At 42.0% G+C, this 17,694-nt stretch overlaps 2 protein-coding genes across 7 annotated transcripts in view; both read left to right on the top strand.

Annotated features, from left to right (window-relative positions):
• The window catches only part of PLAG1 (PLAG1 zinc finger), a 52,556-nt gene extending 45,738 nt beyond the window's left edge, over positions 1-6,818 (top strand). For all 6 annotated transcript variants that reach the window (XM_066993006.1, XM_048072440.2, XM_048072435.2 and 3 more), the window contains one exon: positions 482-6,818. In XM_066993006.1, the coding sequence (XP_066849107.1) occupies positions 482-1,745 (1,264 nt within the window). In that variant the 3' untranslated portion in view covers positions 1,746-6,818. The remainder of the gene's footprint in view (positions 1-481) is intronic.
• An 8,971-nt stretch (positions 6,819-15,789) lies between these two features.
• MOS (MOS proto-oncogene, serine/threonine kinase) lies at positions 15,790-17,681 on the top strand. The gene has a single exon (XM_048072414.2). The coding sequence runs from the start codon at positions 15,879-15,881 to the stop codon at positions 16,926-16,928; it is 1,050 nt and encodes a 349-aa protein (XP_047928371.2). The 5' UTR covers positions 15,790-15,878; the 3' UTR covers positions 16,929-17,681.
• The last annotated feature ends 13 nt before the right edge of the window (positions 17,682-17,694 follow it).

Below are 17,694 nucleotides of genomic sequence, written 5' to 3'. Positions count from 1 at the left end.
CTGATTGCAGAGAGGATGTGTTAATTAAAAGTAGCCATTGGATTGTTTCTAGAAATCTAAATTACATAAGTTTGCAAGCTAATGTCTTTGATTTTGTTTCTTAATTTGTTTTCTGTTTTTGTTTTCTGTTTGTTTGTTTTCTTAATGAGAATAGAATTTTCATTTGTATAAGGAATTGTCACAAGAAAAGAGTATGGACTGAAATTTTTTGGCTATGGACTTTTACACAAGTACTTTCATACTTGCCCTTATACCCCTGTTACAGTAGCTAAAACCCACCAAAACTAAAGTGTCAATTTAAGAGAAATGGCTCGTGTTTTGCTATATTTTAATTTGTCAAACTGTCTTTGTAGTGTCATGCTTTCAGTTAAAAGGTTCTGTTGCAAAGCAACCTTAGTGTAGTATTTAGCTGCCATTAAAAAATGAGCACGTGTGTTTTTTGATCAAAATAATTACTTACAGAATATATCTGTGTTTAAAGGCATATGGCTACTCATTCTCCTGAGAAAACCCACAAGTGTAATTATTGTGAGAAAATGTTTCACCGAAAAGATCACCTAAAGAATCACCTACATACACACAATCCCAACAAAGAGGCCTTTAAGTGTGAAGAATGTGGAAAGAACTACAATACCAAGCTTGGGTTCAAACGTCACCTGGCTTTGCATGCAGCAACAAGCGGTGACCTCACCTGTAAGGTATGTTTGCAGACTTTTGAAAGCACAGGAGTGCTGCTGGAGCACCTAAAAACTCATGCAGGCAAGTCATCGGGTGGAGTGAAGGAGAAAAAACACCAGTGTGAACACTGTGATCGTCGGTTCTACACCCGAAAGGATGTCCGTAGACACATGGTAGTGCACACTGGAAGAAAGGACTTCCTCTGTCAGTACTGTGCACAGAGATTTGGGCGGAAGGATCACCTAACGCGCCACATGAAGAAAAGTCACAACCAAGAACTTTTGAAGGTCAAAACAGAGCCAATGGACCTTCTAGATCCCTTTACCTGCAACGTTTCTGTGCCTATTAAGGATGAGCTGCTTCCAGTGATGTCTTTACCTTCCAGTGAACTGACATCAAAGCCATTTACAAACACTTTGCAATTAAATCTCTACAACACTCAGATTCAGTCCATGCAGAGTTCTGCATCTGCACACCAAATGGTTGCCACATCATTACCATTGGGAATGCCTTGTCCAATAGATATGGAGTCTGTCCACCCTTCTCACCAGCTATCGTTGAAATATCCGCTCAGTTCTACCTCATACGCAGTTTCTATGCCTGAAAAAGAACAGCCATTGAAAGGGGAAATAGAAAGTTACTTAATGGAGTTGCAAAGTGGTATGCCTTCTTCATCCCAGGATTCTCAAGCATCTTCATCAAAACTAGGGCTGGATCCACAAGTAGGGCCACTAGATGATGGGTCTGGGGAGGTTTCCCTTTCCAAGGGCTCTGTTCCTATTAGTGAACCTCTAAACACCCCATCATTGGACTTTTCTCAGCTGTTCAACTTCATACCTGTAAATGGCCCTCCCTATAATCCTTCTGTTTCAGTGGGAAACCTTGGAATGAGTTATACGCAGGAGGAGGCACATTCTTCTATGACTCAACTTCCACCACAAACACAGGATCCACAAGATCCTAGCAATAGTATAGGTCTTGGGTCTCTGCACTCATTGTCAGCAGCATTCACGAGCAGTCTAAGCACAACCACCACCCTACCACGATTTCATCAAGCTTTCCAATAGGATGTACAAAGCTGGCTTGTTACTGTCTATTTGTAGAAATGCCTTAGGTGACCATTTTTAACTTAGTGCCTACTATAAGACATTATAAATTCTCTGCTTTTGTACAGTACCAATCTCATGAAGCCAGTAAGAAATTTTTTAATGTTTTGAAAGTGTTTATTCTCAGCTGTGTTTACTTTGTTGTTTTTTTTTTAAAGTCTCATTGTATTGTTTTCATTTTCACTGCCAATTAACACATTTAAAATGTTCACTAGAAAGTCATCCCAAGCAAACTTTCAACATGCATCCCTTTTCAAAAAATTTTTCAACCATACCAGCCACTCTGTTTTATTGATGTCAGTGGTGGAACTACCGTTTTTACCTTTTATATATTACAGCATTTGCAAAGAATCCAGTTCAAACATGTATCGCAAAGATTCCTAAAGATTTGGGAAAAAAAAATTCCCCAGTCCCTTTCCAAAAAAAAAAAAACAAAACTTTTCCCAAATGGTGACATCTGATCTGTTCTATAATGACAATTCTAAATTTTTAAATAAATATAGAATTCAGATTTTTTCTGAAAACTTGTATGTGTATATATAGAAGTTCATATATACACATGTACATATATATAACATTTTGACTTGTATTGAAGTCATTATAAAAGGTGTTACAAATTTTGCCATTTTCTGGCTTAAATTGTTGTGGCCTGTTATGAATATTGGAAGAAAAAATATAGTTTAATTTTGTAAAATCATGGCTGAACAGAATTTCAACAGAGAATCTCTGCTTGCCTAAATGACAAAAGTTTCAAGTTGAATTTGGAACTGTGTTGTGCTTTCATGACTCTGGTAGAGGAAAACAGGCAAAATTAATGGCTGATCTTGAAATATAAAAGTGTTGTAATTTAGTAATGCAGAATATTTTGTCGCAGTTCTTGTTTTAATTCTTAACTTGCTGTTTTTTCTCTTTAGTAGCATAGAAAGAGTACTGCATAGGAATCTTCCAATAGCGTATTCACATTTGTAGGCATCAGTCTTCTCCCAGCTGCCACCGCCAAAGGGTGGATCGAGTCCAGCCAGAAAGTGTGTATCTATTTTCAGTTCAATATTAGTGTGCAGTCAGAGAGTGAATGTAAATTTGCAAATACCAGTTTTTGATATTTTTTTTTATTGGAATGAACTTTTCAGTTGTGTTACATGGTGTGTTATGTCCTCCTAAGCAACAAGTTAGATGTTAATCATACTTTCTACACCTGGGTACTTGGTTAGGGACTTTTTGCCCACTGCCAAGATTTAAAGACAGGACTCTTAGGAGTGAAGTAAAAGCATATTGCTTACACCACTTTTACCTAATGCAATATATTCTATTCCCCAACCCCTAATAACCAAAAGAGGAAAAAGAAAAAAAAAAAAAACAAACCTGTGATGCATGAAAGCAAACTAGATTTGCTGTAATTCAACAATAACACGCTTTTCCTTGTCATTTTTGTACAAGGAATTAAAAAATAGAAATCAAGTACATTAGTATCTCTCAAACAATAATGAGGATTCGTACAAGGTTTTAAGTGGTTAAACTAAATATACTTCACAGAAACAAAAGTTGCTCCCATTTAAGGAGCTCATGCTCCGGATGTTTTATCAGTAGCTCCTACTTTTTTTTTAATTCTAGGAGCAATATGCAGGTGTAGTTTTACTATTTTATACATATGTGTATTTAAATTTTATTACTGAAAGATAACATTTTTATAAATGTGTTTGTGTTCCAAAGGCATTAAAATAAGGATGTATTAATAAGGAAAATACCTTTTGAAATTCTACAAACTACTCCTAGATTTTGGGTTTAGGAGCATGTTATCTCAAAGTGGGCTTTTAGCTCTGCTTCATGACTGCTTCCTCTGGTTTCTATGAAACAGATCGCTTGCTTACTTACATCTTTAGTTGAATGATTTGTTCAATATTGCTTTTTTTTTTTTCTCGTCACCTTTATAAAGGATAGAAAAACACAGGTGAACAGAGCACAAGGTGAATGCAGCAGAATGTAATTCTGGTTTAAATCAGCAACCACAATGCATATAGGGAGAAGTTGGCTTTACTCTCAGTCTTTTAAATCAATTAGGAATGAAGATCAATGGACTTCATTCCTCCGGTGGGCTCTGCCCCGCGTGGAGCTTCCCCTTGGCAGAGGGAAGCTGCGAGCGCTCCCCCATCTCACGGGCGGCTCTGGCAGCGGCTGCAGATTTGATGGGCAGCACTCTTCCTCTTGGGCAGGGAATGTGCAGGCACCAGGAGCTTCAAAGCTGGAGTTTTTGGTATGGCACGGAGGAATTTGCTCATTCAGGCATCGCCAGTAAGTTTAATCTCACCTGCCGCTGCCAGATGCTCTGCCAGACAAGTCGCGGAAGGGATTTGATGTGGCGCATCTAACATGCAACAAGAGGCAGTGCCACCTGCTTATCAGTCTCCGTTTCTGATTAGACTTGATTAAAAAAAAAAACACAACACACATCACAACAAACACTCGGCCAACACCCAGTTCTCAGTACTTAGCCGGAGTCCTTACCACTTGGTTAGTGCCTTAGCTTCCTGAGCAGGGGTTGACATTTCACTTCAGAGGTAGACGTACATTTCACTCGAGAAGTAGGGACCTCAGACAAGATATTGAACCTCATTCAGTCAGGGCTTCAGTCGGCCAAGTTAGCGTGCCGCTGAGCGAGGATGTATGATTACGTGGAAGCAGGTTTGACACTGTAAGCAATGTTAACACCTTAGTGCTTTCAAATAATGTTTAGGCAGAGTCGTTATTGGCCGCTACTAAAATGTCAGTTTTTAGACCCTGTTTTCTAGGTTTCAAATTGATGCTTTGAGGGAGGGGGGAGGGCTGGCTGATCATGCACCACTCTTTGTGCAACTTCTAAACTTCTAGTAAGGTCTTTTTTTTTTTTTTTCTTTAATATATATATTTTTGTGTACTTGTTGCTTGTGCTTTATTTAGTAGTAAATTGTGGAATAGAGTGATTTATTGTTAATTTGGCAGTAGCGGTTTTTAAAAACCATATACTGACTGAAACATGAGCCAGAGCTGATTGCTTTATTAAGCTAATAATGAATGTTAAGAGTACATATTTTCAGGATCATTTGCCTAGTGAGCTAAACATGTATTATAGGCCAATATTTTTTAAAATAAAGCTTGGTCAACCTCTATGTTACACATATTACAAGATATAGCACTTTCAAAAGAAAAACCTAAACCTTTTAAGAAAGTTTCTTACAGGTTATGCTTTTTATTATAAAACCTTTTATTATAATTTGTTTCAAGTGCCATTAGATTACATATATGTAGGCCTTTGGTATAATGCTTTGTGTACAAAATGGTAGACATTGTAATTTTAAACAGGTACATTTTTACAGTGTTTTCTTATCAATTTGCTATATTGCACAGAACCAGTGTGTCTTTCTTAAGGGTTTTACAATGGTTTTTACTAGGTTTACATGTTTCAAACTACACTGTCTTCTACTGCCATTTTGAATACCAGTCAAAAAAAAAATATTAGGAGTTTGTCCTCACCAATTGTAAACTGTGTCCTCTGGAGTTCTGGATGGTAAACTATTGCAGAAATACTTAACACGCAGTATTTGATGCAGATTTTTTTTATCCTATGCTATCAACGCTATGCTGCTGTCTGAAGTTAACTTAGGGCCTGATCCTGCATCCGTAAACGTCAAGGGGAGCAGGACTGCATCCTTCGTTATGTCTGTCTCATACACTGGTTTAGCAGCTTATCCTGTATTCTTCTCGGTCTCTAGATAAGCCTCTGAAATAAATGTACTTACCTGGTATGTAGTAAACTGTATAGACTTAGCTGCCCATCCTGCATCTTCCCAGTGTACAATTAAAACCATAGCCTACTTAGCGTGACACTCAACATGCAAATAACGCCACAGTAGCTCAAAATGTGTTTGGATAGTCCCAAAGCTTTTTATGTAATAAGGGTGTCTTACTTTGTTGGAAGGCAGTGTCTTTTGATAACAGTTATCTAGCCCTGGAAGTGACACAGAACTATTGCTAATCATATGTAAACACTTTTCAGTATAAGCTTCAGTGGTACAGTTGAACCAGAGTGAATGTTTATCTCCTCAGAAACACTCCTGCAATATTGTTATATTGGATCATGCTGCTAATGTAACTTGGGATACAACTCCTCTCATGGTGCTACAAACCTCCCTGTCTCATTCAGATGTATTTTTACCCATAGAAAAAAGGACTATACTAGACCTATAGTTGTATGATATATTTTTATACTGTGACTTAATTTGTCATTAATGAACTTTGTACAACACCACAATGTATTCATATGCACTTGCAAAAGTAAAATTTTGGACATGCAAATTTAAACGCTGACAAGCCCAGCTCTTGTTCACAAAAATAGATGACAATTAAAATTAAATGTGGGCTTTTTGTACGGTGTGGAGTGAAGAACACACTGTATATTACTAAAAGCCTTTGAATTTAGACAAAAACTGGGAAAAGAGTATATTGGGGAATGGTGACACACCCAAACCTGACTCGGATTGCTGAAATTATATTTTTTAACTAGTGGAAAAATTGTTTGGACTTATATGCTAAAATGTTTTAATGATAAAAGTTTTGAGTCAAAAATATAGAAAAAAAAGAACACAGAAAACCCTGCATTCCAGACTGAATTTGTATATGTTTCTTGCATTTAAAATTTGCTATCCTGTGATATGGGAAATCGAGTTGCTTATCATGTATATGTACTTTAAAATGTATTCACAAACTACTGTTGTATTTGTATAAAATATAGACAAAAAGATTGCATATATATTTTTGTGTATAAGCTCTGTAAAATAGCAATCACATTATGAAGCTGCAGCAGAACTTCATTTTAAACATTCACATCCAAAGAAACAGACTATTTATTGTCCACATACCCTGATTATAAAATATACCTTGCTGCTATTAAACAATAGTGCTGCAGCTTCTTGTGGCCTACAGTGTTATGTTTGCTGTACAAAAATATGTGAACTCCACAAAATATATCAATAAAATTACAGAATGGTTTTAGTTAATGAATACCTTATGCCTGGCATTTCAATAGATAATCTCGGTCTGCATGTTTGGGATTACAGTAAGTAATTTTAAATACATCAAGTTTTGCTGGGTGTACTTACTCTGATCTTGCAAAGGTATAACTCTTTCTGATTTATGACTGGTAAAATGTCAGTTTTTCAGAAAATCTTAAAGCATAAATGTCTGCGTTTCATGATTTCACCAAGGAACAGGCTGGATGATGCTACTGTGTCTGTGACAAGGCAGATCTGACTTGAAGGAAGCAATTGTTTGCCATCAAATTGCGCTTTGAAATGCTGTCAGAAACCAGAAGGTGAGTTTGGGGTTTTCATGGCGGGACTACTCGTGGGAGAAGCAGGCAAGTGATTCTCCATCACTTCGGATTAATGCAAGTAATTCACATTGATTGTTATAGTTTGTAGGGTAAACTGTAAGGGTGCGGCGTGTGTTACAGGCACAATATGTGGCTTGTCTCTCTGAAATGCTTCCAGGAGAAACTTCATTGTTTTGATCCCACAGACCTCCTGTCTGCCCGTGACCTTGCTGTTGAAGCCTCACTGAGAAGCCTGACTAATGCACTGAGGGAAGAGGTACTGTGAAACCAGACAAGCAGCTTACCCACAATTGCAGAAAGTTGCCTCTGTTCTTTTTCCATATAGCTGTTTCCCTAGCATGGACTGTTTGCCAGGAAAGTAAACGACTAGCATTTGCTGTGTAGCTGTTTCAAATTCACATTTCATTGCTTTTCAGAATGTATATTGGAAATGTCCTCTGCATTGTCTGTGTTTTCCTGCTCTTGGGTTCCTCTCTCTTCCGATTCTTTAATTTTTAGATTTCCTCCTGTACCCCCGTCTGAGAGAAATGATCGTTACAGAGTCATTGGCTTTATCATACACAGACATTTTTTCTTTCTTGTGATCCCTACCTATTTCATCTGAACTGACTTATGACTTCTGTGTCACAGGTTTCTAACTTGCTTGGGAGGATTGGCTGTGTTATGTTGAGAATCAACAGCTGTACAGCTGCAGGATGAGGAGGCTCCTGTCTTCAACTGTCTGTTATCCAAATTTGTTTGAAAGGTGTAGAAATAAGATCAAGACGTGATCCATAGTAGGCTACTGAAGTATTTAATAATCTGCAAAGCTCCCACCACTCCCCCCAAGAGAAAACCACCCGGTTTTCTCACTATTGTAGATGGTGTAACCCACCACCACTGGATTAACGTGTCCTCCTTCCAAACTGACACCCTCTAAAAACCCCGTCAGCCTCTGTGACAAGTGGGATGTGTTTGCGTGGATGGTATCTATGTTGCATTCAGACATCTCTTGGTACGGTCCCTCCAAACATTTCCCTGTTAAATTCAGGGGTTTCCTCCAAGACTTGGAGGAGCTGGATATTAGCTCGAACTAACCAAAGAGTAAATATTCTCGGCATGACCAGAACCTTTGTTCTTTCTTATGTCACATGTGAACTGGCACATCTTCAACAGGGAACGGGATTTTCTATTTTATTTTTATTTAATTTTCCTTTCAACATTTTTTGCACCTTAAAAGAGGGAGTAAATTCTTTGTTCTGTAGTACCCACGTGGGTGAAAAGGCCGGGTGTCCCGTGTCAGTTCCTGGAAGGGTAGAGCTAGACAAAATGGTGGACGTTAAGGATTTTACATTAGTTAGTGCTGAGGGGCTTTCAAGCTCTTTGAGTTCATTTTCTTATCTTGCTTCTTCCTTTGGCAAGAAAAGGAATTATGCTTTGTGGAAAGGGACATTCAGAAAGATCACCAGAGCTGCACAAAAACACAGCCATCCATCCCTTCTTTCTCTCCTGTAACCACCTTTTTCCAAGCCTCACATAAGAATGTACAGAAAAATGGCCCTTCAGTATCCCCTGTATGTCTGGTCTCTCTGTCCTCCAGGAGTGGAAGAGAAAGGCTATGCTAGTTCCCCTCTTCACTTTATGTTTATTTATTTTCTTTTTCTTTCTTGACCCTGACATACGGAATGTTTTTGGCAGAGAAATCTAAACCTGTTATCCAGAGCTTAGACTAGCGAGAACTGAGCAGCTACATGCTTTTGGCTTCCCTGCTTTGCAAATCAAAACATTGTATTAAGTCAGATAGAAATTAAGTTTTCCAAAGTGGCATTTGCCGTAGTTGGCACAGCAAGGGTTTGCCATCGCAAACAGGCAGCAAGTAGGTCAGCAAGATAAGCTTGATTACAAAATTTAGTCTGTGCTTAAAAGTTCGAGATGTGTAGTAGGGGATTAGCTGCTGCTTATCGTTACTGGCTAGGGACTCTGGCACATAAACAGCAATGTTTTGTTACAATATTTGGAACAACAGCGGAGATAAGTGATGCTGAGAATGACAGACCACAGTAGTATGAAGTAACAAGTTCCTGCTCACGTGCTGTATCCCAGGTAATTCACTACAAACTTCTCCAACTAATAATAAATACAGTGTGTAACATCTTGTCCAGTATATTATATATATGTATACTTTTTTTGTTGTTGTAATGGCCTGTGTGTCTTCAAGAAATCAAAATTTTCTGATAAATAAGTATTTTAAAATTATAATTAACAGTTGTGTTCTTCATTGTCATTGTCATTCCGCAGCTTTGTCTCCTTCAGGGATGTTTGTGTCATAAAATCACCAGCTACAAAGCTTGTTTGCCTCACAGTGGATTGAAAAGACACCAGCTAACAGCTGAGCACTCTGAAAACGGGATTATAATGCATGCTGTGGTTGGTTTGAAAATCATTTGAATTGATGGTTTGCCCATGGCACTGATTTTCTCTGTCACACTGAACTACACTGTACAAAGAAGAATGGTTTAGTGTCATTTTCATATAAATCAGCCAGATCTCTGCTTGGTGGGTATAAAATAATGCAGAGTACCAGAATAGTGACAGTTTCTGAAAATCAGCATATTGCTTAAACTGTTGTGTATATACAAATACATACACAAACATGTGTGTGTGTGTACATGTATGTATGTATGTGTATGCATGCGTGGGGGGGTAGCCAATCAAACCTGGAAAAGTTGAGAAATGAGTTTTGTTTTATTTTGTTTTGTTTCACTTCAAAAAGTTTAAGCTTCTCTGTTTTTCAAGTCCGAAGTGAATTGTGCAGTTTGTAAAGGTATCTCCTGGTTAACACAGCGCTTGGTTTCCCAGGCAAGTTGGAAGAGCTTCTACCAAATACTTGATTAATCTACGAGAGACAGCAATTTATCTGCAGGGCGCACAGACTCTCGTGAGGAAGGTGTTTGTCAGCTATCCTTGTGTAGTATTAGATACATTTTCAGTAGAGAAGTTGTGCAGGCTGTGCCTTTGAAATTAAGCTCACGTCTGGCTTTTTGCCTTTTTATTAAATTGTTACACACATGGTCATGGGCAAATCCATAAGTTCCCTCACAAGTACTTACACTGAAGATGAAAATAAAATATAGATTCTGTGTGGTTAAGGGGGCATGCCAGAGATGAACAATTTAAAGCTCTAGTGTAGGGATATCAAGCACTAATGACAAGCGTAGACTAAACCCCTGAATTCACTGAAGTCTGTCCGCACCTAAAAATTGTCTCCTTTTTCTGTGCCTGGGTGTTATGCCAGTAAAGTACTACATGAGTGCTCAATAGCTTGTGTGCTCTGTTCAGCTTAGGCATATTTCTATTCAGCAGTATTTTTGCAAGAAGCTTCTGCTTATTCACTGATACGAAGCACGTAATATGTGCTTAAACTGTATGAACCACTTTAATCAGGCAAGTTTAATACCCTTTAACTTAGGGTAACCGCGGATGATTCGCTATGGCCCACCGGAGTGCTGAGCCCGTCGCTCCAGAGCCGTTGGATTTAGCTGACCCTCCTGCTTCTGCCCCTCCGCGCAGCTCTCTGGTGATGTGGTGATCGCAGAGCCGCTGTGTGTGCTATGGCCGGGTGTTTATCCCAGTCATGGAACTGGGCATTACCTGTGGTCGGGGGGCTGTGTGAGCTGCTGGGAGAGACTGACCCTTTTACACACCGTGTGAGCAGCATTCTCCCCTTGAATTCAAGACTCTGGTCCTAAGCACCATCATTAAATCTGCTGTGCCTGGGAAAGCAGCTATTACCAAGCGGTGAATAGCACTAACGTTATCCCCTAGGCCCTTTGCTGTGGGTGATTCATTTTGCTTGTTTAGCTCTGAGGCTGTTTGCTAGTCCCTGAACTACAAGTCTCAATTTCCACCACTGGTCTTTGCTGTCTCCCCATGACCTGGGAAGGCTGTTTGTCAGCATCGCTACAGGGGCAAGACTGCAAAAACGCTCTTGGCCGATGTGGCTGAAAACGCTGCATAAGGGGCCTGCCATATGATAGCACTAAACCTGCCAGAGTAGGCACCCGTCTTTGCATTGCCAGAAACTATTGCTACAGGTCAGAGCCTGTATTTCACACTTCATCATCTTCATACCTATGTTTAGATTCTCTTATCTTGTCTCAAGGTGCTCTTCTGCACGTGTGATATTAATCCACAGCAGCAGGTCCCAAACTGTTATCCCTGGTCCATTAGCGGTCAAGGATGTCAGGGTAAATCACTGTGAAACCTCACCTGCCTTGCCAGTTCGGTTAAAACCTCAGAGCTTTCTGGTAAGGAGAGCCTTTGCTTCTTACTTGAGCACAGAGTAATCATACTGGGGAGAAAAAAAAAAGCATCAAGCAACTGTTTGGCAATGTGTGTTTGAAACTTGATCTTAATATTTATAAACTGGGGTTTAACCTTTTTAAACGTTTATTATTATGGCTCTAAAGATGTGCTGTAAAGTAGCATCACAGTTCTTGCAGATGTATTCTTGACGTTTAGGTTTACCTCTGACTGCTTTAATGAAAACTTGTTCATTATTTGCTTCTCCGAGGTGTCATTTGTCACACCAAAACAAGCACACACTAAAATACAAACTGGATTCTCTTCTGGCTTCTGCTTACAGTCAAAAAATGGTTAATGGGTGGCCTGCCTTCAGAGCAAGCTGTGTGTATGGACTGGCTTCAAATAATGATACCGCTTCCACCTGCGCAATTGATTGTATCAGAACTGCTTTCATGCAACTCAGAATATGGTTTGAGGTCTATGGGGTGTGACTGGAAGCAACATTTGGACTGTAAAATGCGAAACGAGTGAGAAAGAATGTAGGTTCATCAAACCCCAAACTGAGATCACAGAGACTGACGGTAAATGGAAAAAAAAAAAAAAAAAAGAAAACTTTGATTTAGAATCGGTAAAGAAAACTCTCAGAAGTCACTAAGACACAGGCTAAGGAACCATGTCGCTTTCAGAGTAGGACTCTCTAAGTAGTACTTAGGAGGTAAATTTGTCTCCCTTAGCATGATTAGAAAGTAATTTAGTAGAAACACAGTGCTAGCTTTATGCTGTAAAACAGTTCTTAGCATCCACTGAACGCCAAGGCCTAGAAGGGTTTGGTGCATTGTACCCCAAACAAATGCACAAATAAATAAAGCAGCGATCATGGAGAAGAATATAGTTATAGGTTCTTAAAATCTCCAAAATCAGTGCCGACCCCCGGTCCTTTTCATGGTTTAGAAAAGAAGGTGGCTGTTGAGAAGCACAACAGCGATGCACCTTGATCAAAATCAAGCTCTGCTTTGCGAGAAGGGACACGGGTATTTGGTACGTATCTGTTGTGGTGCGTTGCATCCGCACCAGCGCGGTAGGCTGCGAGGCCCTCAGTGTCAGGGCTGCCTCCTGTTTTGCAGATCCCCGAGCAGCGGTAGCAACTGACAGTGCTGGCAGACAAAGAGTTCTTGATATATAGCTGAAACGCAAGCGGGTGGACTCGGCGAGACCGCTGCTGTATTCCCTTCAGCTCGAAGCGTGGATGAGGCTGGGCAGCTGTTGGGGCGTCAGGCGCCCAGGCGTGTTTTATTGGAGGATACGACACAGGAGCCTGGCACGTAGCGATCGCTGCCGTGGGTTGTTGCTGCTGTCGCGTCGCAGCCCTCAGGACGCAGGCTGTGTGTTTTGGTGTTACCTTTTAAAAGTTCTCGCTCTGTATTTGTTCTCACTGACACTCAAAGCAGCCAGAGCTCAGGCTGATAAGCACCAGTTCACACAGCTTCCCTTTTCCTTGCGTCGCCGTGGGAATAGTGGTGAAATGGGAACAGCGTGGCTGAAGGCCTCCTTGGGTGCCTGTTGCAATGCCCTGGGTTTTCCTGGGGAAGGGTGGCAGGGAGGGAAGGGGGCTGCTTGCCCCCAGCAGCTCTGCTCCCCAGGCAGTAGTGCTGGGGCTGAACGGGGCTGTGAAGAGCCCGAAGGACGTCCTGCGGTGATTGTGTCTCATGGGGAGCAACGGGGCTGTGTCATCAATGGGAACAAAATATTACTAAGAATAAAAGCTTGGTTGATTTTAAATCTGTTTTAACTGCATTCACAGTGGAAGAAATTGGATGCCCCCTGCCCCAGTCCTCAACAGCCAGCTTCAGACAAGGCAGTCAGTTACAGTAACTCTGTTTTCACCCCAAAATGCCCCTCTTCCTGCTCAGAAATTCAGCAGGTTCCCAAAGAACAATACAACAACCTTGCCATGAAAGGGGAGAAGTAGAAAGGTTTCAGCAGAAAAGGAGAACAGGAAAATTACTGAAAAAGGACATGGAGTTTGAATAAAATAAACAAACAAACAAACAAATGTATGGAAGACCTGCCCTATAATTCCAAACGAGACTTCAAGCAATAAAATCTGGGAACAGTCCTAATACTAACCCTCAGTTTTATGAACATATTTTTGTTACCATGTTCTACAACAACCAAAATCTCAAATAATTATGCTCCTATAATTGTCTGCTTAACAGGTCCACTCACAGACCCTTTGTCCACACCTCCTTCTGCCAATGCCTCTCCCTCAACCAACTTTCCCTTCAAGCTTCTCTGCAACCTCAGTCTAGTGAAAAGAGATTGTGACAAGTGCACTTTTCCCATGAGAAGGACGAAGTTCGTGGAGAAATCATAGCAGAGATTGTCTCTCTGCTGTTTTTATATACCATACGGCACAAAAGTCTGTGCCAGAATTAGAGCCTTAATGACTCGGAAAATAAGCCTAAAAAATTCTCTCTCTCACCAGCGTAGACGGGTCTGCTCGTTGCAGCTTTTTGTTGCCATCACAACTCACCTGCCTAGAATACATTTCCTGTGCAGATCCTAAGTGAAGACTTTTTCATGCAAACATAAAATCACTCTGCCGCTCGGAAAAGGAGCGTAAAATTCCTGTTGTCTACATTGCTTACTTTGTGGCATGCTTAAAACAACACTAAAGCTCCTTCGGTCTTTGCCCCCACTGCCCCAAGGTGTCCCTGCACAACTGATGTGCCATCACATCCATTGATGTGCCATCATCGTCACTGGAGCAATGCCCCAGGCCACCTCTGGCATCCCTAGCGCTTTTCTCTAACTCTGTAGGGTAACAACCCCTACAATGCATTAGCACCTATTTATCTAGATCTTCCCCAGCCAATCTGTTTCGTATTGCCATTGCTGGGCAATAACCCAAGTTTCCCATTTTCATTCATCACTTGTCCAAGTTGGCTTCCCTGTGAACTGAGATAACAAATTAGTACCAGGGAAGATCTCATCCCTCATTCACTACAGGGTGATGCCTTTGACACCTTGTGGCTGAGCTGATCCAGAGTTCAAGCAGGGTCAGCTGTCTTTGGGACATTACATTTGCTCATTTAGGTAAAGAGCTAAACCCTTCTCAAGGTGAAGGAGACTCCAGTTCTTACAGATGTTCTGAGCACCCTTGAAACCTTCCCCCCTCAAAGCACCTGTGCTGCATCATACACAGGGAAGCAAAACAAAAGGAACAAAACACCTGGAAAATGCTGCGGGACCTGTCTGCAGAGCCAGTGATGCCCAGAGGTGAGCTCTGGGGAAAGAGGCACGACCCCTTTGAAGTCTCATAGTAGGATCGGTCTTGACAAAGCTGATGTCCAGATGAAGGTTTTCAAGGGTGAGGAGGTCCCAGATAGGGACCAAGTTTTCCAAGATACTTGTCTGCAAGTGCAGAAGGACACTTGCTGCGATATTCAAAAGCTTTTGGCTCTATAAGTCCCATAGGGATGCTGAGGTGCTTGAGCAGTACAGCAGGTACCAAACACTAAGACAATTAGCATAAGCACTGTGGATGCATGAAAATAGGGTCGAAAGAGCAAAAAGCTCCTCTGCAAAAAGCACTGGGACCAACAAGGCAAAATTAAATTTGAGCCAGAACAGCTCTGTAAATTTAATGATAAGTTTACTACAGAGGATCTAGAAATAAAACGTGTGTCTAAACTGCATGGGGTGTGATAGGAAGAGAAGCCCAAGCCCCTGTGTATAATGGTAGTTGCTGTACCCCACGGGTGGCACAGAGCACTTTCTGCCTTTATGCTGCTGTCAGGCTTGCTGCCCTGCGTGGGCACAAGCGAGCAGCCAAACCAGTCCCCTTGCTCCAGTCACATTTAAGTAACAGGTCTCTTTAAGTGCACTCTTAAATTTAGTTATGCCTGCATAAGCTAATCAAATGCTTGCACTCACCTTCTCAGCTGCTTCCTCTGAGCATGACTTTGAGCTGTTTAATGGAAGTAGGTGATCTTTAAGGTCCCTTCCAACCCAAACCATTCAGTGATTCTGTGATAATGCAATCTGACGATGATCGTTCTTGCCTGGAGCCCAGGGGAAACGTATTCACCAGTCACTGGTTTACTTACTGCCAGGGCATTTTGCTGGAGGCATTCAGTGGACAGAACATCCTTCTTTTCTCTTGAGGTTAGAAATTATGTGAAATACATGTGAGTTAATATATTGTAGTTTAAAATCCATATGCCTTGACTTTCTAGAGATTAACTTCAGGGTCAGAGAAGAATGTTTTCAGGTGAGCCTGATTGGGGTTCAGCTAGCTGTGACAGATGCAGTTCATCTGGGGGTGGGAGGGGGAATCGTGGAGAGGATAAAAGAGGCTTTGGAAGACAGCACAGGGTTCTTTCTGTCAGGGAAGCTTTCCAGTCTTTGTCTGAGTAACTGCCTGCTGTGCTCTGCACTGTATTATGCCCTCACCTATTCCTCTCAATTGCTTTCTTCCTTTGGAGCTCTCCCCGTCTGTGGACTTGAGGCCCTGCAGCAGCCCCGTAGTTATCCCTGGCAAAGAGGAGAAGGCGTTTTTGGGAGGAACCTCCTCACCCAGGGTCCGCCGCCTGCCTCCACGCCTGGCCTGGTGCTCCATCGACTGGGACCAGCTCTGCCTCCTGCAGCCCCTGGGCTCTGGGGGCTTTGGGTCCGTCTACAAAGCCACCTACCACGGTGCGACCGTGGCTGTGAAGCAGGTGAAGAAGAGCAGCAAGAACCGTCTGGCATCGCGGCAGAGCTTTTGGGCCGAGCTGAACGTCGCCTGGCTGCAGCACGAAAACGTGGTACGGGTGGTGGCCGCCAGCACGTGTGCCCCTGCCAGCCAGAACAGCCTGGGCACCATCATCATGGAGTACGTGGGCAACATCACCCTGCACCACGTTATTTATGGCACCAGCGACACGTGGAGGCAGGGGGAGGACGAGGAAGGCGGGTGCGGCAGGAAGGCCCTGAGCATGGAGGAGGCCGTGTGCTATTCCTGCGACATCGCCACGGGCCTGGCCTTTCTCCACGCGCAGGGCATTGTGCACCTGGACCTGAAGCCTGCGAACGTCTTCATCACGGAGCAGGGGGTGTGCAAGATCGGAGACTTCGGCTGCTCCCAGAAACTGGAGGACGGCTTGTCCCAGAGCCCCCACGTTTCCCAGCATGGGGGCACGTACACGCACCGTGCCCCCGAGCTCCTCAAGGGGGAGAGGGTGACCGCCAAGGCGGACATCTACTCCTTCGCCGTCACCCTCTGGCAGATGGTCATGCGGGAGCAGCCCTACCTGGGCGAGCGGCAGCACGTGCTCTACGCCGTGGTGGCCTACAACCTGCGCCCTTCTCTGGCTGCCGCCGTTTTCCACGAGTCGCCCGCGGGCCGAAGGCTGCGGAGCATTATTAGCTGCTGCTGGAAGGCCAACGTGGAGCAGCGCCTCAGCGCCGCCCAGCTGCTGCCCAGCCTCAGGGCCCTTAAGGGGAGCCTCTAGAAAAACTGAAGATAACTCATTTTTTTTATTGGCAGCTCGTCTTTCCCTCCACCTTCCCTCCAAACATGATGGGTTTAGCCCCTCTCTGATCTGAAGACTTTGTCGCTCTTTTTATATTTAAAAAAAAAAAAGTCACTTTGTTATAAGAAGATTATAAATAAAGACATTTAACTGAACTTTTGGGTTTTTAAACCATGGAGGGGAATAGAGAGGCAAGGATCAAGATATTGGTGAATGTGACTTTCTGGTTGATCTCCGGTGTGCTGCCTCGTTTAGGGGAAAAAATGGGGAATGGGACAAGCAAAAGAAACTGTTGTTTTGAAATACAAAAAAGGACTGCTTTTGGGAGGTTTTGTACTTAATGTTTTTTGGTGTTTCCAATTATGAAATATGAGTGGTTCTTTAGACTAACTCGGTTTTTGTATTTAAACTTTTCTTCATAAATGAATGCAGAGTGCCAGTGCGTGTGTTTTTTTTTTCCTGTTCTTAGAAGTAGTTTTGTTGTTTCTGAAATGGAACATGTAAACTACCCGATCTCCCTGTTGACACAAGAGACCTTCTTGTCATTGTAAGACTCCTGAGCATAAGTTGATAGACGTATTAACAACCTGTGCTTTTATAAACTTTCCATGCTACCAGGTGTTTGTTGCAACTTGCTAGTTGGTATATCGTAAACTGCAGTATCTGAAGTATTACAAGAAGATCTTGTGTGGAACAGAAATTTCCTAGATCTTGGAGGTAAATGGGGAAATTTTTTTTTAAAAAA

This window comes from Anser cygnoides, chromosome 2 (genome assembly GCF_040182565.1).
Source record: "Anser cygnoides isolate HZ-2024a breed goose chromosome 2, Taihu_goose_T2T_genome, whole genome shotgun sequence".
In the NCBI taxonomy this organism is placed as follows: Eukaryota; Metazoa; Chordata; class Aves; order Anseriformes; family Anatidae; genus Anser; species Anser cygnoides.
This window is presented reverse-complemented; position numbering and strand designations above follow the sequence as displayed.

Excerpts from the sequence above, each read along its gene's own strand:
- MOS (XM_048072414.2), top strand. The coding sequence starts at position 15,879 with ATGCCCTCACCTATTCCTCTCAATTGCTTTCTTCCTTTGGAGCTCTCC.